A 22,102-nucleotide genomic window follows, 5' to 3' on the forward strand; every position below is an offset into this window, starting at 1 on the left:
AGACCCCAACATGGCAGCTGATATCTGTACTACTGCAGAGTAGAAGTTATTAGTACAGAATGCTATTGGGTGGCAGACTCATTTTTTTAAGCATCCTCTCACAGCACTGCATAAAGGCGATTAGTTGTTATCTCTAAAGGAGGTTGCTGTCCTCCTGACACGTGGAAGCTGGGAATTTGGGATGAATAGGATTTAAGCCTGTTTGCTCGGCTTTAGCCTAAGGACACTCATCGCTATCATTATTTTTTAAAGGATAGGTGGAGTTAGTGCTTGTGACAGCTCTGGAAAAGGGTGTCCTCTGTTTAGCCACAACTTCTCTTGCACTTCCTTGCTAATGGATCTCAACCCAGCCTGGGATAGACCAGGACCACCTCCCAGGATGAGGGCAGGTCAATCTCTGCGTCCATTCACCCCTTGGCCTCCCAGTTTTAACTGCCTTCAAACGTGCCAGTGATGTTTTGGTGAAATGGGCACCTGTGCACGAGGCACTTATTAATGTTGTTATTTAAATTAAAGTAGCAGCCCAAGGCCCCAGTCAGGACTGGGTCCCATTGGCCTGGTGAGGTTCAAACACACAGGAAGACATGATCCCTGCCTGGAAACTAGCCCCAGGCATTCTTTCAAAGCAAAGAGGAAGTCCAACTTTTCCAGTGCTGCTTAGAGAATGCTCAGGAGCAGCTGATGAGCCATCTCATTTTGATCAATATATTTAACATGTGGGAGGGAGCCTTACAAACTTTGAACAACAAGAAGTTGTGAACTTAAAGACGAGAACCTTTCCCGTGTACACACCCACACACTAACCTAGTTCTCAAACTGTACTTACGAGTTCATAGATACTGTATCTCCCTGTTTCTGCTTATTTTGTTTGTACTACAGACGTTTGTTTATCTGAGGCGTCTCTACTGAAAAGGATAATAGCAACTGGCTTGGAAATTGAGACTTGGATGGAAAAGTAAAGATGCCAGTTGGATCTAGCTTGGAAACGTGAGAGTTGGCTTAACAAAAATAGTCCCTGCTGGATTTTGTGTGTTCTATTCTACGTATACTCTGAAGAAGAAAAAAAAACCACCTCTATATCCGGTAAGACACCAATCAATCAGCAAAGTTTGGCTACGTTTCTTACAATGAAATTGGACATAGTTACCCAGGGAGGGGAATGATCACAAGTGACTTCAAATATTTCTTAAAGACATTCCAAATTTTCTATGAAAAACAGAGTGTCAATTGAACAAATTCCTCTTAATATCTATATTAAGTAGACCTGATTCAGTACTGCAAGAACGGTATTCACTAACATTCATTTGAATTCCTATTGGCTGCTTGGTTTGACCAGTTTTGTGCATTTTTTCATTTGCATGAACAGGTTTTTGTTCACACATGTCTTCGGAATGGCTGTTTGTGCACAAACACCCTTATTTTCACATGAAAAAGGTTATATGTGCAGACTCAAAAAAATATTTATTTGCTATTATTTTCACGTTTTAGAAGTTTCAATCATCCAAGCAGAAAGCAGAAAAAATGCCATGTGACTCCTTCACACACCACTCATAAAGAATCATTGAACTGGAAAGTTAATGAAGAACCCATAGACTGATGAATAATTTTCAGCCTATCTGGAGAAGACTTAAAAATAAATCCAGTTGCAGAATTCAGAATCTGTTTGTAAATGATTTCCAAACATTTAAAGAGCTAAATTTGCTCAACAGTCTACTCATACAAATAATTCAACCAGCTCTAATCTTGTGCACTTCCCAAAAGGATCTTTGTTCTTTCTGGAAAGATAATAGATTAAATTAATCTTGTGCTGGAAAACTATGAAATAACTATTTCTTTCTATTCTTTTGCCATGTGCAAACCCATCTCAAAGCTATTCATTATGATTCAGAGTACTAAACACTCTCTTGCTAGCAGTATGCTCTCTCCAAAGTAGTATAAAGAAATTATAGGCCTGGTTTTCAGAGGTGCTGAACGCCCACCGCTCCCATTGACTTCAGATTGAATTGTGAGTATTCACCACCTCTGAGAATCAGGCTCCATGTGTTTGGGAGAGTTAGGTTGTGTAACAAGTTGATTGACTAGAGTTCCACCCATAGCAATCGGTGTTCCAATTTTTACTGGATCACACAAGTGAATGTGAGCACGGTGTGTTCTTAGCCTAGTCTCGAGTGGGATATATAACAAAAAATACTGCTCAGTTTGACATAGGAGGCAAGCCCTGTTCAGGAGAATCCCAGGACTGGCGGTCAAGACTGGTATTGACTGGCAGTGTTGTGGCTACCCATGATGTTCCTTCTAGACAGGGTTATTAATTGGTCATTTAGCCTTAACAAAACAGCCTTCAAGAGAGGGTTCACTGTCATTAGGTTTTTCATCTCTAATCTAAATGTGAAGCGTTAAAATAACAAAAAAAGAAAACGGAGTCTTCATGGACCAAATGGTTAAAAATGTAGGGAATGAGCTCCTCATGCATACGCTCTGCATTCACCCACATTTAATGATGAATATTAATATGTGACTCTTATTATGACTTTTATCCAAGAGCCTCATCACACTTTACAAATATTCCTGATTTAAGCCTCACAACCCCACCCCAAGCGGCAAGCAAACATTATTATACACATTATTCTAATGGGAGGTAGGTGCCTCTATAATGCCACAAAGTGAAGGAGTAGCAGAACTGAAAACACAACCTAGGACCATGCGCTATCTACCACTCAGTGCACTCCCCTTGCTTTGCATTTGTGCTTATGAATTAACCGGTTTGAGAGAGCACTGACATACTGCACACACAGATGAATCTGAGTGTTGTTCTGGCACGTGGACATCAGCCTCTCCCTTTGAAAAAAATGTATCCCAGTAAGGATATTCTAGGCAAAGCAAGTAAAGTTCTACATACAAAGCTTCTCATACACACTGGTACTGAAACAGTGAGCCCTACATTAAGCCCCACAGAAACTGAGGTTCCCCTTAGAGCTGCACTTCGAATTGTCACCTACATTTCTTGAAATTGGGTGAAATCCACCCTGATGCAGACGGCCCATGCAAGGCCATCCACAGAATGCAAACTTTGCATTAAGGGCCTAACACAAAGCCCACTACAGTCAGTGCATAGATTCCTGCTGACTTCAGTGGGCCTGCGTCAGAACATAAATGGAGAATTTCACTCACACAGTACTTCTCTCTTCTCATGTCTCATGCCTACTAGTGAGTTGGAACTATTACAACTAAACTGGAGACATAATTAGTCCAAATTCTCAGCATTCACTTCTCCACATTCTTTCATCTCTGCTCAAATCTGCAGTGGCATCACTGACACAGGTGAAACTGCTGGCACTCTGCCTGTTTGATCTTTGCATTGATAAAGTGAGGGGTAAACACCCTCTGCACCACTGCATCTTCCCAGAACATCAGTCAGAAGGAAGAGGGAGACAAATTTTCATTGCTGTTTTGGATTGTTTACAACACAGTCTTAATTACCTGTATCTCTACAAGTGATTGGGAGAGTTCACAACCTTATTAGTTGCCCTACGGGATGTCTTGGCTTCTTGGCATACTGTACTCCATGACAAACGCACATCAGCCCAATACGTACATACATAGCCCAATATCTCCATTCCTTTCTCACTCAGCTAATTTACCAAAGCACTGACCTTGTTCTGTCCCTTACTGATCTTAAGTTGTTCTTAAGTTGTTCTAGAACTTACTTTATTTTGAGTCCTTATCATTCATGGTTTTGCCTGTAAGAAACCTCATGCATTCTGTTGCTCTTTCTGCGTTGGCCACGGAAACCAATTTCACACCAGCATAGGCGCTGACTCCATGGGTGCTCCGGGGCTGGAGCACCCACAGGGAAAAAATGGTGGGTGCTGAGCATCTACCGGCAGGCCCCCATCAGCCCCGCCCGCCCCCCAGTGTTTACCGCACACCGGCAGGCCCCGCTGATCAGTGCCTCCCCCTTCCTTCCTGCGCCTCCCGCCCGCCGCGATCAGCTATTTCGTGGCATGCAGGAGGCTGCGGGGACAGGGAGGAGGAGCGAGGGCGCGGCACACTGGAGGGAAAGGGGCAGAAAGGGGTGGGAAGAGGTGGGGTGGGGGTGGAACAGGGGCAGGAAAAGGCAGGACGGGGCCTTGGAGGAAGGGGTGGAGTGGGGGCAGGGCCTAGGGCAGAGCCGGGGGTCAAACATCCCTGGCATATTAGAAAGTTGGTGCCTGTGCACACCAGTCTAATCATAGAAATGCAGGGCTGGAAGGGACTTCAAGAAGTCATTTAGTTTATCCTCCCATACTGAGGCAGGATTAAATATATCTAGGCCATCCCTGATAGGTGATTGTCTCACCTGTTCTTAAAAGCCTCCAATGATGGGGATTCCAGAACCCACCTAAGTAACTTGTTCCTTGTGGTTAATTAAACATACATGTAGTTCTTGCTAGAAAGACGCTAACCCAGTTTCCCTGGGCAGCACAGACATGGCCTAACCTTAGTGTAGTCATTTAATTCTTAGACATGACATGTCAGACATCAGTTGTCCCAAAAGTTTAGGAAAACTCAATCAATTCAGCAACCGTTGTAAAAAAGCATGGTCAACCAAACTATTTTACAGCAAATGTTGAATTCAGCAGATTCCGTCTACACCAGTGGGTCAAATGTTTCCCAATATCAGTTGAAATGGCTGAAGCTGTGTTTGACACCTGATGTCCTACAGGGCATGTTTGAGAATAGATACACTCCTAGCACATAGTATGCTTTTGTTAACTGGTTCATAGTGTGGATATTGAACCTGACTGAGCCCATCTATACCAGTGGTACAATTGTTTTAAACAATAATATGGGGTGGCCTGAGATGAAGCATTGTGGAATCAAAAAAGGGCAAACTATACTGTTTTACAATGGGCACTGAACTCAGCTAACTGTAGTGGGACAGTCATTTCATCACTGGTTGAGGGGGCCAGAAAAGGAGCCATGCAGCCTAAGGGCTCTAGAACAACTCACTTGAAAGTAGACATGGGCTGGAATGGATATAATGGATGTAGAAAAGTTGAGATCCGGAGCTGAACCTTCCTGGCTTGGTTCTGTCCCCTATAGCTTCCCTGGCCAGCACAGACAGGGCCATTGAGTCAATCTCTTGGTAGCTGTGTGACATAAGCAACTAAAAGCAACTCTCACTTGTGGCCCGATCCTGCATCATTGAAATCAATGGGAGCTTTGCTGTTAATTTCAATGGGTGAAGGATTTCAGGTCTTTGAAGAACTGATGACAACTTGTCTTTCTTAGCTCCCCTTGCTAACATTTGTTCTTTCTCTCATTAGCAATAGTAAAAAAAAGTTTGAAAAGGAGGAGGACTTAAAACAGGGTTCCATTAAAAACAATAAATATTGTGATGATCTAACAACGAAAATAAGTGCAAATCTCAACAGTGCTGGTCCCATGACATTACGAACCTCAGACATAGCAAATAGTATTCTTAGATGCGGCAAAGTCTTGACTACGTATAATAGCATTTAATACAAGACTTTACAAACCAACAAAGAGGAAAAATGTATGCAGTGTTGCTGTAAGCCAAATATACAGATGTAAAATAATTAAGAATAAACTGTGCCATAAAAATGCATGTCAGTAAAACCAACTTGATAAAGTGAAATATGAATAATTTTCTACACTTACTAACAAGAATGATTTCTCATTTGAGGCTCTGGAAGTCTTGAGTCACATTTCTTTAAAAAAAAAGTCTTAAAACACATGGCTTTACAGCTGCTGCTCAGAAAATATACACCCCAAAGTCTGACTTTCATTTAAATACAAATGTACAAAATGTAAACTGAGACAATAGAGAAATTTACAAAACTTTTCTTTAAAAATAATAAAGACAAAATTCAGTTCTAGTATGATGCTATTTAAATACGTGCAAGTAGTCATGTTCGTTGAATTTCTATTGCAATGTTCTAAATAGACAAATCTGATTCACACCATCTTGAGTGCCACCTCCAAAAACAGACCTGAGTGGAAATTTCTTCATAAAATGTGAGGCTCCACTGGAAGGAATGGATAGAATATCTCCATTGCAGGGAGGTCATTTATTTTTTAACTCAACGGTGGATGCTCTCTCATCCTTAGAAGCTCCATAGATTATAGTGGAAGGATGCAACACGTTGTTTCATGAAAGTTGAGTTCGAACTAGCTGCTTCCGGTAGAGTTTGAACTTACATGGTTTGAATTTATGTGGTGATTTAAACTCGCCTTTGAATTCGGTGAACTCTTTGAATTGTTTTGATGCTGGAGAAAGGAGAAAACAATTATATTTATATCCCCATAACATCCCATACGCCTCACATTTTGGCCATGTCATATTATCCCGCCTGCTTCTGGTCTCGTGACATTGTGAAGTTTTACTGAAATAAAACTTATTTAGCATGCTTGTCTTTATTTTTCATGGGTCAGAAGAACCATGGGAGCTCTCCAGAGCAACAGAGAAGAGGATACACATTAGAGGAGTCAATTCAATACAGCACAAACAGTTCTGGCCTCCTAGGCTTTGAGTTCCTCAGAGCATACCTGCTAACATTTAGGGAGACATGCCTTGTAACTCCAGTGTAATATGCTGGGTTCGAAATGTTATGTGGAAAAATGGTCAATATTTTTCTAAAAATAAGGCCTGTCACTCTTAAATAGGGATGGTGGGTAGGTATGTCAGAGCTAACACAGCAAGGAGTGTTAGGAATAGCACATTGGGACCCAGCACACACCAGTGCAAAGAGAACACATTGCTGTGCATGCAACACAGTAAAATAAGAAAACCAAGTCTCAGTCGTGAGCACCACTCATGCAGTAGGGAGGCCAGATGGAGAGAGACAGAGGAGGTGCTTGTTTTGGGAGGGAAGCAGCAGGGTTTGGGTTCATTAGCATGACTAGTTCTCCCAGCCTGGCAGCCAACATTGCTAATGCACCATTCGTAGCATGTGTTGTATTCATGGATAGTCCCCAGTAGCCCTGGACACAAAGGAATCATTAGGGGTGGCAGAGCTGCCCTTGGTTGGATAAAGGTGCTGAGCCAGGGGTTACTAAGAGCCTCTGAGGGTGGGACTGAAACCAGTGTCCGGAGTAGAAGGTGCCCTTGCAAAATTCCAGCCTAAACTACCTGCAGCCTGTTGAGGGGAACATGATAAATAACAGAGCTGGTCGGGAAATGGGATTATTTTCTGCAGAAAATTCAGATTTTTCAGCAAAATATCAAAAACTGAAGTATTTCAGCCAAATCCCAAAATACTTTGATTTGGAAATGTTGCTGTGGTGCCTCTTGTAGGAGTCGCATTTCAGTTGCCTCATGCTCCCATTCTCCTCTATGGGCCTGACTCCCTGGTCGGACAACATCTCCTATGTTTTGGGTATTCATTTATTCAATGAAAAATTGATGTTTTCCATGAAAAGCAGACAATTTTCTCTCTCACCCACAAAATCATGCAACTTACAAACCCAATTTTCCATAAAAAAAAACAGCTTAGAGGGAACCAGCCCTGATAAATATCAGACTAGTGATGGCCAGGTCTTGGAAAGTTGAAAGTACTGAATCAAATAAGAACTCCTAGGTGCAGACACTTATTTGAACCACCTGAACATACGGAATCTGCAACACCAAGTAGAAAATTACAAGGAAACTGTGAGAATAAACCCTGCCTGGTATTTCATGCGTCTCTCATGATGGACATACCATAAGGGTAGCATACATATCATACAGGAAAGTTCATTGGGACTCAAAGACACAGGCGCCGACTTTCCAAAGTGCCGATGGGTGCTCGACTTCTGGCTCTGCCCCAAGCCCCACCCCTGCCCCGCCTCTTCCCGTTCACTTCTGCCGCCTCCCCTGAGTGCGCCGTGTCATCGCTCCTCCCCCCTCCCCTCCCAGCCTCCTGCACGCCGTGAAATAGCTAATTGCGGTGGGCAGGAGGAGCTGATAGTCAGGGCCCGCTGGTGGGCAGGAGGGAGGGAGGAGGGGTTGATGGGGGCTGTCGGTGGATGCTCAGCACCCACCATTTTTTCTCCATGGGTGCTTCAGCCCCAGAGTACCCACGGAGTCAGAGCCTATGCTCAGAGAGGCTCTTTGTGTTACATTTAAGGTCTCACCTGACGTTTAAATATTCTATGTAGTAATCCTTTCTTGGGTGGCTCTGGGGGGTAGCTTTTGTTTAGGTCCGGTGAAATAGTACCATTTGGTCCAAATACATTTAGCTCTTTAAAACACTCTGTTTCTATCATCTGGTAAAACACAGAAAGAATAAAAAGAGATGATGCATTATTACTATTATTTATTAATATTACAAGAGACTCCAGATGCCCCAATCAGGATCAGGGGCCCCATTATACTAAGTGTTGTACAAACATGAAATAAAAGACAGTCCCTTCCCTAAAGAGCTTACAAACTAAAGAGGGACAAGATGTGACAGGAGGGTGTAGGACGCAACAAGGGCCAATCAGCAACAGGACACTTCTCTGGCTATTGTTGTTAGGCAGTTTACTGTGGCTCTAGTAGCAGAGATGGGTCTGAAGATGTACAGTCTTCTGATGGCTTGTTAAATTGAACTGAATAACTCTCAGGCCCTAGAGTGGGAAAATCAGAGTTAACGTCCCAACCTAAACACCACATTCAGTTTCACTGGGAGCTTCCGTAACTAAGCAGTTCTGACCGCTGATGCTGTCAGCCCAAGTCGACCTGACCTTAGCCACCTCGAAGAAGAGTCTCACTATTCAAAACAGCAAGGCAGTTTAGTCAGTTTTCCCACCATATTCATCACCTCCCATGAGGTGCTGTCAGCACGCCAAGGAATCAATATAGTGTAAAAAGCATCTTTTGCCATCAAGGGTTTGAATGGGGAAAGTATATTGTGTTAGAACAATGGCTGAGCCCCTACCTGTACTGGGAATATAACCGAACAGATGGCTTCAATCTCTAATGTATATGATTCCGCACTATTCCAATAAGTCTTATTAAGAGAATGCCCCATTAAATTGTGCATTGTTTTTCTTTTCTATGTCGGAGAATATAAAATACGGATTGGCTTGAACCCAAAAGGCCAGTTATGAGCCCCCCTAAACTATGGGGAAGTTTATACTTGGATCTGAACTTTACTGCTGGCTCTGTTTCTACAGCAGGCAGAACAAATCCCCCAATCAAAAACCCTGGCACTTCAGAAAAGTTCAGATCCAGATTTAAATGCCGCAGCTGGGGCCCATCAGATACAAAATAATGAATGAGAGGAGTGTCACAAATAGAGCGCCACATTAAGGCAGCAATCCATTCCGCAGAAGTTCTTTAGAGCAGTTATCAGAACATCTCCATGGAGACCAGCAGGAGGAAGTACAGAAGGACCCTTGCCAATTTACACAAATATGCAGAATCAGCAGAAACAGTCACCTGAACCTGACATCTGTGGTACTTTATAGATCTTGAAAGAGTGCATTTGTAACTTATGAATGCATTAGAGTCTGGCACGTTACCCAGTGGGTATATATTACTGGAAGCGTACAACTGCTCTTAAGCAGCTTTGGGTTAGAGATTGCATTGGGGCGATATGATCATGGTGTACCCTTACCTCATTCTGCCATGGAATAGATACGGATCCTGTGGAAAACTTGGAATAGAAATCATCATCTGTTTGGTCCAGGTTTACCCCTTTCACTGTGGAGAATTGCTCGATGTCCAACACATCCTTGCAGTACACTGCTCTGGGCTGTCTCGGCAGAAAAAGCAGGAGAGAAAATGTCTTTGAGTCTGGACACGTGCCTTGATTCACACACTCATTCAAGTGAGAATGTCTGACCACAAGTGACTAGCCACATCCTGCCTTCCTATACTTGCTCTGCGTTTTTATCGACAATGTGTTTATCGACAAAGGCTGACTTGCTTTAAGCATTTAAAGCTTCCACTTTGAAGTCCTTACAGCATTAGCAGAACCAGAGTGGGTTTTAGTCATCCATGTAGCACATGGCTAAGAGGTGAGGTGACCAGGACAGAAAAAATAAGATAAGGTAAAAAGAGGATAAAAAAAATAGAAGCAGTGCTTTCTTTTAGAGAGGGACACACACACACACACACACACACACACACACGCCATTCAAAGACTAGAAAGTCTGTGCAAAATGCAAACCTGGGATGGCTCTGTCTGCCCCCAATGGAAGTCTCATTCTGCTCAGCCAGCTGTGGTGTTTGCAAACCTTGAAGCTTTAAAGGAATTTGTACTAAATGCTAAAGAACACAGAAGAGGTTTGGAGTTTTTCCGTTGTTTGTGTTAATAGCTCAGCTCTTTCTCAGCCGTTGGAAACTCTCTAGAGCCATTAACTGCTACAATTTTCACTGCTGTATTTCTGCAGATGCAAAGTCAAATACCTTTAACTATTTTAATATAGTTCTTAGCTCTCTGGAATGACTGCTATGGCACTTTGAAGAGACATTTTCCTCAGCTAACAGACCAACAGTCAGCCATATTGAACAGAAAACAGAAATACTCCCTAGTGGTTACTTAACATGGACTCATTGCATGTCCATAGAACTTACCCTAGCTGCACAAAGTTACCCTTTAACACAGGCATTACCAAGATGCAGCTTGTAGGACTAGTGTAGCCTACAGAATTCTACACCATGATCCACTTCCATGTTAAGGAAGATAGTGTAAGTGTGGCTTGCAAAGCCTAGAGATCCCAGCATGCAATGAGTTATCTAGAACTGAGCAGTTTGGCCAAATTAATCAAAATGAAGTGCTACATGCTGGAATCTATATTCTCTGTGTGCTGTGCCTTCTTATTAAAGATGAGGACTGCTATGGTCTATTTAATTCTCTGTGGCGGCAGTGTGGTCCAGTAGCAGACTGGGCGACGTGGTTCTCTTCCCACCTCCATTCCTGACTGTGTGACCTTGGGCAAGTCAATTAACCTCTCTGTGCTTCAGTTACCCTCTCTGTCAAATGGCTGTAACAATACTATACCTCTCTTTGTAAAGTGCTTTGAGATCCCACAGGGGGGGGGATAGCTCAGTGATTTGAGCATTGGCCTGCTAAACCCAGGGTTGTGAATTCAATCCTTGAGGGGGCCATTTAGGGATCTGGGGCAAAAATCTGTCTGGGGGATTGGTCCTGCTTTGAGCAGGGGGTTGGACTAGATAACCTCCTATGGTCCTTTCCAATCCTGATATTCTATGATCTATGAATGATGAGAGTTCTGTGAGTGCTGAATTATTTAGCTTAGGTGCAGCTCTTGAGTTACCAATAAATTGCCAGGCTGCCCTTAATGGGGCAAAAAATTATGTGCCTCTACTTTAGCAAACACATGGATAATAGATGCCCTCTAGCCATTACATACCTCAATTAAGCTTTTAGTAGGCTCTAGCTGATCCCATATTTGAGTCCAGAATTTTCTAATTTTCTTCATGAGAAAGAAACACTAGTTTGTCTCCTATTTCTTCCCACTGAAGCAGGTCATAACACCCTGGGCTAATTGGCAGGAATAACGAGGCTACATAGTAAAGTGCAAAGCCAACCAGAGCAGCTAAAGTAAACTTTTGTAGCTTTTAAACCACTTTGGTTTGATTGAGTTTGCAGCAATGCAAACCAAAGCTGCCAAACTGTTACTTTCCCTAATATGTTAAAACTACAATGTTTACTTAGAGCCATATGGGGACTTTAAGGCTAGAAGGCCTAGCCAGACAGACAGGCTTGGGAGAGGAAAATAACCATGGAACTCTGTGCACGGGGAAGGAGATGTATACTACAAAGAGCTTTGAAACTTTTATTACTTTCACTGCAATACTGACCTTCAGTATGTGCAATAGTGATGGGTAAACCTCAAGGGGAGGGTCAGAGTTGGGATCTATTTCAAATAAGCACTAGAGAAACACAGTCCTGGGGGGCGGGGTGTGTTTGATACCGGAACCCGATTCTGAATTTTTTCAAACAGATTTTTTTTATAATGGGCCAGACTTATTCCCCCAGAGCAGAACATTGGGCTGTTTGAAGTCCGGATCCAGATTTTGTGGTTTAAGCTAAAAGCGTACCTAGCTAAGGTACTTAAATAGCCCTCATTACGGTCATCTCTGAGCAGCTCACAATCTATAATATATTTATTCTCGCATTACCCCTCTGATGTAGGGCAGTGCTACTATTCCCATGTTACAGGTGGCAACAGAGGCCCAGAGAATATAAGTGACCTGCCCCAGGTCAACCTGGAAGTCTCTGGTGGAGTAGAGGAGTGGTTCTCAAACTGTGGGTTGGGATCCCAAAGTGGGTCACGACCCTGTTTTAATGGGGTCACCAGGGCTGCTGTTAGACTTGCTGGGGCCCAGGGCTGAAGCCAAAGCCCCACTGTCCGGGGCCGAAGCTGAAGCACGAGGGCGGCGGGGCTCAGTTTACAGGCCCCCTGCCTGGGGCTGAAGCCCTTGGGCTTCGGCTTTGACCCCTCCTGGGGTCGTGTAGTAATTTTTGTTGTCCGAAGGGAGTTGCAGTGCAATGAAGTTTGAGAACCCCTGGAGTAGAGAATTGAACTTACCTCGCCTAAGACTGGACCATTCTCCCTCTCTGTACAAATATACATACATGCTTAACTGAGCTCTCAATCTCTTACGTCTCCAAAACTGGAGTGGGAATTCTGTGAAAATATGCTTCCCTATGAACTGTCTGCTACTTGCAGGAGGCCTGGTTCCAGTTGAATGAGCTCACAAGGCACAAAAACAGGGGAGAAATAAAAGGAGTTCTTTTGGAACCTAAGAAAAGGTTGAGTTTAAGTTTGGGGCTCGGGAAAGGGTTTTATTTAAACCAGTTCACCATCCTTATCCCAAAAAGAAATGAAACAAGGCATTGCCAGCTATGGGAAATATAAGGGAGCAGTCATTTTAGAAAGACATCTAAAGAAGGGGTGTGTGCAATATATTCTCTCTCGATCCAGTCAAGTGGGGTTTTCTCTACCATATGCTACTCACATCAGGGACAAAGGGAGGGTCCAACATTCCTGCCTCTAATCGTTTGAAGTTCATACTCTTGAAGAATGGGTGCTTCTTCACTTCCACTGCACCTTCCCCCTGACATCCCAGCCTCTGCTTCACGTCTTTGGTTAGTAGCTGAAACAGACCAAGAAAGATCGTAAGAAAGCCTGAAAAGCAATAGCCCTACGATGACATTTTTCATATAGTTTATGCTTGAATAGGGGCATGGGAACAGGAGAGTTATCATCATGAGATAACATCATGACATTGTGGTAGAGCCTAGAGGCTAAACAGGTCAGGATTCCATTGTTCTAGGCATTATTCAAACATATAGACGATGATCTGCCCCAAAGAGCTTACAATCTCAATAGTGTTGTCCTCTATCCTATAGTCTCCTCCCACTTACTTTCAATGGGTAGCTGAGAGAAGAGGAGGTTTGACATATGCCCTATAGTCCCACATGTTCTCTGAACACTCGTTCTCAAGCTACTGTTGTCGGAATGATGCTCCTTTGTTACTTTGGCCTGTTTACCCCTGCCTAGTGTAATACTTTCCAGTCTAGCATGTAATACTGAACTTTTAAATCATATCTTTTGCTTTACTAAGCCTACTGGGCCCATTCCTGCTCCCGCTGAAGTCAACGGGAGTTTTGTCAACAGAGCTACATTGATTCACACCAGCTGAAGCTCCAATATGTGTCAGTATCAGCAATGTATCCAGCCTCCATCAGCCCAAGCCTAGATTTTTACAGGGCACCACAAGACACTATCTCTGCACTGCTATATCGGTTCCTAGATCCTGAATTCAGGCATCTTGTGATGGGCTGAGGGAAGCTCACTTGCAGCTTTGGAGGCGATCTGGAGAAGTCTACAGAAGAATCAGTTTGACTGCAGAGATTTCCTCTCTGCTCACAGTGATCCTTAATAGGGCAATGGGGATTAACTGAACTCAGCATAATTGATAAATTAGATAAACATGCACAGGAAGATAACCACAGAGAGATGTGTGTTAGAACCAGAGTCCATTGGGAGGCCTCTATGTTTCTGATAATTGATCTGGGAGAGCCCAGTTAGTTCAATGAGTGAGATATTTTGGTGCCTAATCCTTTTAAATCAAGTACCCGTAATCAATTAGAACAAGCCAATGACTTATTACACGGTGTTTACTCAATCTAATTATTATATTTTTTAAGCCCTGAAAGAAAGGCAGAGCTATGTATGTAATGACTACCTTTGCGCATCAGCCTATGCCAATTACAGATGACCTTTTTTATATGTCGCTACTGCATCACAAATTTCTGACATTCTCCTGAACCGTGAAACTGACAGTGGCCTGAAAGGTTTGTGGGGGAGGGGTTGTCTTCATTCAGTTTAAGTGGCTTTTTCATGCGTGCATGCATTTTTAGCCAAAGCAGTGAAACATGAGCCACAACTCATAAACGGACACTGCTTAGGAGACTGCAGTTGTCTAATATAGTGAAAAATACTTCCCCTTGATAAGTCAGAGGCAAATAAATATGCAATAAAAGCAACTGATTTTACAAAAAGATGAATGTTAGCTGTGTTAGCGTATCCTCTCTAGTGAATGCTGATTTCTAATGCTGAAAGACTGGGAAGAGAATGAAAAACCTGCCCTTTTAAATGAGAAGGGGGTACTGACTAGAGTCAGGGGAATACCACCATATGAGGAATATCTGACAGGAGAGTTTTAACTCTCCTGTGGCAGTCTGATTCCAAAAAGGCAGCCAAAGACATATGCTACACGGACAAGTCAGGCTAGAAAAAGCCTTAGGTTAAAAGGGACTTGATCATGCATTAGCAGCAAGACGTATAAGGGGTAGTCCCTCCTTCTCTCCAAGCACCGAGAAAAGGAAGAAAAAACGTAAGATGCGGGAGACAGGAATCCTGCTTCATTCACAATCTAGAGGGAAATCATTACACAGGAAGGTACAGCTGATAGTCCACACAGCTCAGCTGTTTTTTACTTACAACATCTCAATCCACCAGGGGGTAGCAGAGGAAAAGCTAATTGCAGCAACTACATTGCAAACATCTAGTATTTGAGCAGCATTACACTTTCAAAAGCATCAGAAAAACATGGCTGAGTAAGTTAGGGTGACCAGATGTCCCGATTTTATAGGGACAGTCCCGATTTTTGGGTCTTTTTCTTATATAGGCTCCTATTACCCCCACCCCCTGTCCCGATTTTTCACATTTGCTGTCTGGTCACCCTAGAGTAAGTAGACAATCCCCCAGCCAAACAGACTCACTAGCACCCTGCGATGTATTTGCCTCTTCTGAGTATTCAAGCTGACCATTCCTAGTGGGTTCTGCCCCCTGCGGAAGCAGATAATCAGCAGGGACATGGCCCCTTGTTTGAGAACCTCTCTGGGGAGACTGCTTCCAAAGATGAAACAAGGAGTAGTAGTTCCCTTCCTGTATTTCACCTCTCTATGCAGCACAACAATCACATCTTCCTCTGAATTGAAGGGCTGTTGGAGCTCCAACCCTAAGATGGGCTGGAATGGCAAGAAAAGAAAAATCACCAGGCCTTTCTTTATCATCTCCAACTATGCCATTCCTACAGAGGGAGTCCTACTGCAGTGAAACCCCAAGGGCTGGACATGTTGATAAGCCTTGCTGAGGCTAACAAATCACCCTGAGAAATGGCTGCCATGGTGGACTTGGACTTCCAGGTCTCCATTTTGAACTGTGATGTTCAGGATCTTTGAACCCTGATGCCCAGGGGGAAATGTGAACAAATCACTAGGCATCTCTCCAGCCTTAGTTCTGATCCAAGAGCCTCAATTATTAGCAAATGGGAATGTAGCCTCCATCATCAGCCTGGGCTTTACCATGTTCCAGGAGCTAGGAAGGGGACAAATCACTTTGTCAGGGAAAGGGAAGATCTGCTGAATTTTACCATACAGCCCATTGGACGGAGGATGCCTGCAGGGATCACAGCACCTCAGGCCTGGGGAAGGAAGATGCGGAATCAGGAATCCTTGCTGCAGTGGGAGGGTTGTCTGGAGATGTCACGCCTAGCCGTGATGTGTTCCAATGCCCTCTGGCTGAGTGATGGTCTCAGCTGCAGAAGCTGAAAGGACTGTTTGCTCCTGATGGAAGGTCTGTAATCTCTTCTCGGGTGCCTGGCTAATGGCAGGGGTTTCTCGCTCTCATCCTTGGCTTATAGGATAACATTTCCTAAGGCTTCTCCAGTTTGCTCCCTGCACTGCACCAACAATTTGGTGGTTTGCCTTCCACTGCCTGATCCATAAATGACCTGTCACAAACCTAGTCACAGAGTATCCAGGGAGAAGTCCGATATCAAAGCCACTGACTACTGATCTTAGCCTCTGAGAGGGAGCTGATACACACCTGAATAGCTTGAGCAAGAGATGACGAATCAGCAGAATTTTAGTGTGGCAGAGGTGTAATTGCCATGCCAGGAAGACTGAATCTGGCAATCACTGGGCAAAAGGTCACTCCCCAAAATGATGACCAATTAATTCACAAGGTTATCAATGACAGTGTTAACCTTTGGGAGGGTGACAGTCTGATTTTGGCACTGGGACTGCATGGAACCTTTGAGACAGCTTAATGAGCCTCAGACTTATTTATTAGCTCAACTCGATCTAATCCCCTTCACAGCTCTTTCGGGGTGGCGCAGGGGGTTTGAAGGACAGCATCTAGTTGTTGTCTCACAATAGGTTCAAGTGGTCAAGGTTCAATGGTTACCTGGTGCAACGTCATGTTGAAACAGTACAGGGGGAAGAATCTTTCCTGGCACTCTTCTGCTGGATCCAAATCAGACAATTTGCCTTGCTCAGATGAGGGGGAGGAAGAAAGTTTTGCTTTTGATGGCTTGGACGAGACTGTGAACTGGGATGCCTTGAGGCATGTTTCTCTGCATTTGTGTTTTTTTAACCACAGCAGGGTTCTAAATTTCGCCCTTTACAGGGAAAGCTCACTGAGGTCTGACGGCCTAAAGAGTTTCCCCATCTGAGTCCGACTTTTCTCCAGCCAATTTCTGTAGCTCCTGGTCAGAGAGGACAAAGACCACATCTGCTTCCTGCCTTTATGCTGAAGGGATCCTCTCCTCATATGAGAGGAGAAATCCTAACGCAGAAGGCTCTCTTTTACTCTTAAGTTCCCACTGGTTCTTGGACTTTACTTCTGCTGGCTTTTTCCTGGAAAATGTTTTACTGATGTCCAGAAGCTTTCAGAGCCAGCGCTGCTGACCATTGAGATGCAGTGGGCAGGGGTGGACTTGGAACAGCCTGTGTTAGATAGAAGACGCCTGCAACTCTTGCTCAGGATGGAGGGAAGACAAACAGGCCCCATTGCCTTGTTATAGTTTCCAACAGTCCTTGCAGGGCTTCCACCTCTGGGCCGGCTGGGGATATTAACTCAATCTGGGAATTGATCCTCGTCTGGCTGAAAATGTTGGCTCCTGTTTGGTACATACGGTCACAGGGTGTGGTGGCTGAGGCTGGGTGGGGAGACCTGAGTCCCTCAGTGGTGTCCAGGAGCCAATTTGCAACAACCTTTGATGCAGAAACCGGTCTTTGGAGCATGAATGGAGTTGGCCGCTGGTGTATTGCTGCTTCTGGCTGCGGAGACATAGGTGGAGCAGGCAGCTGGGAGTTGGCTGAAACCGCTGGTCACTGCACAACTGTCTGGCCACTGCTGAGGCGATGCCTCACAAGACCCACTGAGCCTGGATCCGAAGGGCCAATAACTGTTCCTCCAGCTGGGGCCACTGCCTGGAAGCTGCTCCTGCTGGTGCAGTGGGGTCTGTTTAGGAGGAGAGTGCACTTGCTGGGGGAACTCCACCTGGACACAGAAAGGGCAAGATTCTCCTGCCTGGCACAGCTACAGGGAACCAGCACTCAGCTCTCTGCCTTTCCTGAGGCAGTAAAGAGAAGCTGCTGTACGCTGCTGAGCAATCTCCTTAAAGAGGCCGCGAGTCCCAGCAGGGACAAACCTGGAGCCATATGGAAATTCTATAAGGACTTCCCAATGCTCTGTAGCTCAGGTGAAGTAGGAGACTGCTTCTCTGCTGCTGCTGGCAGGAAGCAGAGAGGACTGGGGAGTTTTGTAGAAGGAGGTGGCCCACCACTCCACAGGCATTGACAAGTCCTCCTGCTTGCTGAAGCTCCAGTGGGCTTTAGCAATAGTCATGGGTACGAGACCGAAATGTCCATCCCATGTAGACATGACCAGGAACGGAGATGACGATTGTGTATTTTGAGCCGTTTGCAGAGGGTTTTCTTTTTAAATGTTAAATTTGCAAAAGATGCATTTAATATGAATAAGGCACAACAAAAGCAAATGCATCACTGCTGATGGCAAGGCCTCTTGGGGCATTAGCCAAATGACCGGAGTCTATAGTCTATGAACAGAGCTACAAATCAGAAGATCTCCTAACGCCAACCAGTGAAGTTGATCCTAAGCAGCAATACTTTCCATCAGGATGACACAGGCACAAAGTGGGATGAAAAGGGTATAAGTGAGGGCAGAATTTAATCCACAGTGATTTACATTCACCAGCATAGGGCTATCACAAAATGGTCTGAAATGTCAATGTCCCACTAATGCTAATGCTCTATACTTTGGTACAAAGGATTCTCTGATCCTTTGATGTCACAAATTCAGATCTCAGGTGGGGATTCCAACTCTGTAATGTCAGAGACATTTTCTGTGTAGTTTTCCCCTGCTACAGGAAAAGAAACAACTGGAGCAGCGATTGTTAAATAAATCAATCCACAGCCCTCTTATACATTTATGGATTAAATATGTGTTAGGAGATTCAGTCTGTCAGATTCATATCATATGATATGACAAAAAAAGCCTTTCAATCCTAAAATGACAGGAATAAAGGAAGCAATTTATGGGGTAATATGGAAAATGCTGAGCAGGTGGGAAAAAACAGCATAAGGAGAGTCACAACACCCGTTAAGTCAATTAATATAAGGGGGCCCATTAGATTAATTTTGGTCTCAAGACGGAAACAAGCACCCAAAGGAGAGACTTTGTTTTAACTAACTTTTTTAAGGTTAGAAAAATACGACACCGTGCGCGTGGTCAACACCCAGTGAATGAACCATACTGATACTGAATGGGTTAGGTAACAAAGAGGCAGGGATAAAATAAAACATTGTATATTACACTAACCAATCAACCTGGGGGAGAGTCAAAAGTCTCTCTGATAGAGTTAAAGGGGAGGTTTTGTGATATCTGAGAGTTCAAGATCTCATTGTTAGGTATTATTATTATGTATTATTATTAATTTTCAAGAGTGCCCTAACGTGTGTGAGTTGCTTCCCCTGATGGATAAAAGAGATTATCACTGACACCTGCTACGTCCAACTTTGACCTAATCTAGATTTATTGGATGATTTCTGGTAGGCATGACATCAGGGATGGGACAATTCCACCACCATTCCACTAACCCTCACCTAGCTCTCCTCAGCTTTAACTTTTCATGGACAGTGGCTATATTATTTTACTCTGAATGACACTTTTTCCCCACCATGCTTCCAGCCCTATAACTAGGCGCAGAAACAGAAGTAAAAGTCATTTTTGTCTCCTATCCATTTCTTTATAACAGGCTGGAGGTTTCTGTTTGGTGTGTAATGCAAACTTAATGCTGGCAGGGCTCATGAACACCAAGTTGCCACCAGAAGGCTTTCCCCCTGGCCTGTCATTAGTTGAAATGGAGCTTGTCAGGAGAAAGCAGGCTGTTTGAGTGCATGAAACCATCATTAAGGAACCGCATACTGTCCTTTATCCTTGCACTCAACTCCCACTGACATCAGTGGGGAGTTCTACACACAGATCAAGAACAGCATATGGCCTCAGGAATCTATCAGGAATGATGCCAGTTAATTACCACTCCATGAGATGTGGCATTGGGTTAGTGCACTGTGAGTTAATGACTTGCACTCATGATTCTTGGCGGTGATGCTGTTCTTAGTTTGCTCAGTAGCTGCTATCCAGTCCACCAACCAGAATGATATTAATATGCCACTTGCCTGTGTGTTGCGTGAGGTATTGGTGAAGCTCGCACTATTTATTCACTAACCTTTCCTTTTCCTTCTGTTTCTCTGCTAGTTTGCAGTACCCTGCAGGACACCACACTAGAAAATCAAGGCTAAGGCAACACCCCTTTCCAAATTAAAATTTGGCCTTTCGAAGACATATGCTGGAATGTCATTGATTAACTCTTACATGGTTTGGGGATTTCCCTTCCCAGCAATGGCCATGGTTTTGGAAAAGAGCACTCCCAGCTGAAAGGGTAACAGAAGACATTTTAAAGGACAGCCCAACAGTGATTTAACAAGGTGGTCAGCATAGCAGAGCTGGGGAAAGTGATAGTAAAGGTAGCGGGTTGGGGGGCGGGGAGAAGGGGTTTACAATTTCATAATGTAATCTAGGTCCTCAGTACTCTCAACTCCCATGGAAGACAATGGCAGTGAAGAGTGCTCAGGTCTTACATTAGACACTCAAGAGTCCTGCAGCATCAGGCCTTTCTTCCCACAAAGTTAATAAAAGCCACAAGGTGCATTCTTGGCTAAAATCTGGTATTCAAAGTCTCCTGAATCCAGGAAAATATAGATACTGCTCCCCCATCCAAAAAAGGTTAGATAAAATCAAGCTGATCATCAAGAAACTCAAACCAGCCCAAATAAACCCACTCAACACAATCTGGACGAACAGTGGGTGCAAATCTCCTGGTAATGGACCAATGAGGTAAACTCTGGGTTCTGCAGCCCTCTGAATTGTAGTTTGTGGACTACAGCCTGATAACGAATCTACCACAGTAAGTTGTCAAATCCCCTTACCATTTTACAGACAGACTTGGCCTCCTCAGAAAATTTATGGGAGTACACCTCTTCAGTCTCCAGGACTCTCCTGTCCACCTCTTCTCTCTTTACCTTCTCTTTCCTTCCACGAAATGGTGATTGTCCAGCAATCATTTCATAAATGAGGCAACCTAGCCCCCAGTAGTCAGGGCTGAGGGTGTATCTCTGATTGTTCAAGACTTCTGGAGCTGTGAGGGACAAAGACACATCTTGTGAAAACACTTAATATTTCTACAGAAAAATAACTAAAACCCCTAACCCTCTTATTTCAATGACTGAATACACAGCTGCAGAGAACTGTGGGAAAAATATAAGAGTCTCTCCTGGCTTCTACTAGCTGAGTTACAGAAAATACAGAATGCAGCTATTCATGCAGAAGCATATATAAAAACACAGCTGGGATTAAAAAACAACAACAACAAAAATCAGTGGAAGCCAAATATTTTTGACTGGCCCAATCTTGAAAGTTCATCAAGACTTTAAATTTAAAAAAGAAATGGCAAACAAACATTATTTAAACAAAAATGAAATTTCCTAAAAAGCAAATTCTGTCCTTTGGATCAGTTTGTGTATATATTTTTATTTAAAAAACAAACATCTACTGTGTGCTGTATATATACTCACTCTGCATACAGTCACTTTCCAACATGCATGTTTACTCTCTGAACACAAACACATGGTCCTGATCTACACACACATTTGCCCCAGGATAGCTAAAGATATGCTTTATAACTTATTTAGTTACTTAGATGCAAGTCTACATATGGAATAAAAGTGGCTAAAGTCAGTTTGTTATCAACTTTAGCCCAAACATTTTAACCACTTTTATTCCAAAATGAGTGTCCGCCTACAGGTTTACATTGAAATAACTCAGTTGGTTTTAGGAAATTGGGTTAGTTATATCAGTGCATGTTGGTGTGTAGACTAGCACACCGACTCTCTCCTTTTCACACAAACTCTCTCTCTGTCTGAAACACACAAAGATACACAAAGACTTGCTCACTCTATCATAAACACACAGAGAAAATCTCTCTCTCACACACACTCGCGCACACACACACACACACACACTTTTTCTAACAGATACACACAGAGTCTCACAGTGTATGTCTGTACTCAAGTGGATGTGTGATTGTAGCAGGCATACGCATGCTAATTTTAATCCAGCTCGCACAGGTAACAATAGTAGCGAGAGGTGATGGCATAGGCTTCAGCACAAGCTAGCAAGCCACGTACAAGCCCGCTAGGGATCCTGGGTATGTACTCTGGTTGCT

At 43.7% G+C, this 22,102-nt stretch overlaps 1 protein-coding gene across 4 annotated transcripts in view; it reads right to left on the bottom strand.

Moving 5' to 3' along the window:
- GRK5 (G protein-coupled receptor kinase 5) overlaps window positions 1-22,102 on the bottom strand; it is a 232,938-nt gene that overhangs the window by 1,774 nt on the left and 209,062 nt on the right. For 2 of the 4 annotated variants that reach the window (XM_065552364.1, XM_042855317.2), the window contains 5 exons: window positions 20,808-21,016; window positions 12,959-13,096; window positions 9,585-9,722; window positions 8,119-8,250; window positions 6,205-6,273 (listed from right to left, as the gene is read on the bottom strand). In XM_065552364.1, coding sequence (XP_065408436.1) covers window positions 6,205-6,273; window positions 8,119-8,250; window positions 9,585-9,722; window positions 12,959-13,096; window positions 20,808-21,016 — 686 coding nt within the window. Of the gene's footprint in view, window positions 1-5,664; window positions 6,274-8,118; window positions 8,251-8,387; window positions 8,593-9,584; window positions 9,723-12,958; window positions 13,097-20,807; window positions 21,017-22,102 lie in introns of those variants that run through there. The other 2 variants (XR_010589317.1, XM_065552365.1) reach the window with 2 other exon arrangements.

The sequence above is a fragment of the Chrysemys picta genome, chromosome 7 (assembly GCF_011386835.1).
Source record: "Chrysemys picta bellii isolate R12L10 chromosome 7, ASM1138683v2, whole genome shotgun sequence".
Lineage (NCBI taxonomy): Eukaryota > Metazoa > Chordata > Testudines > Emydidae > Chrysemys > Chrysemys picta.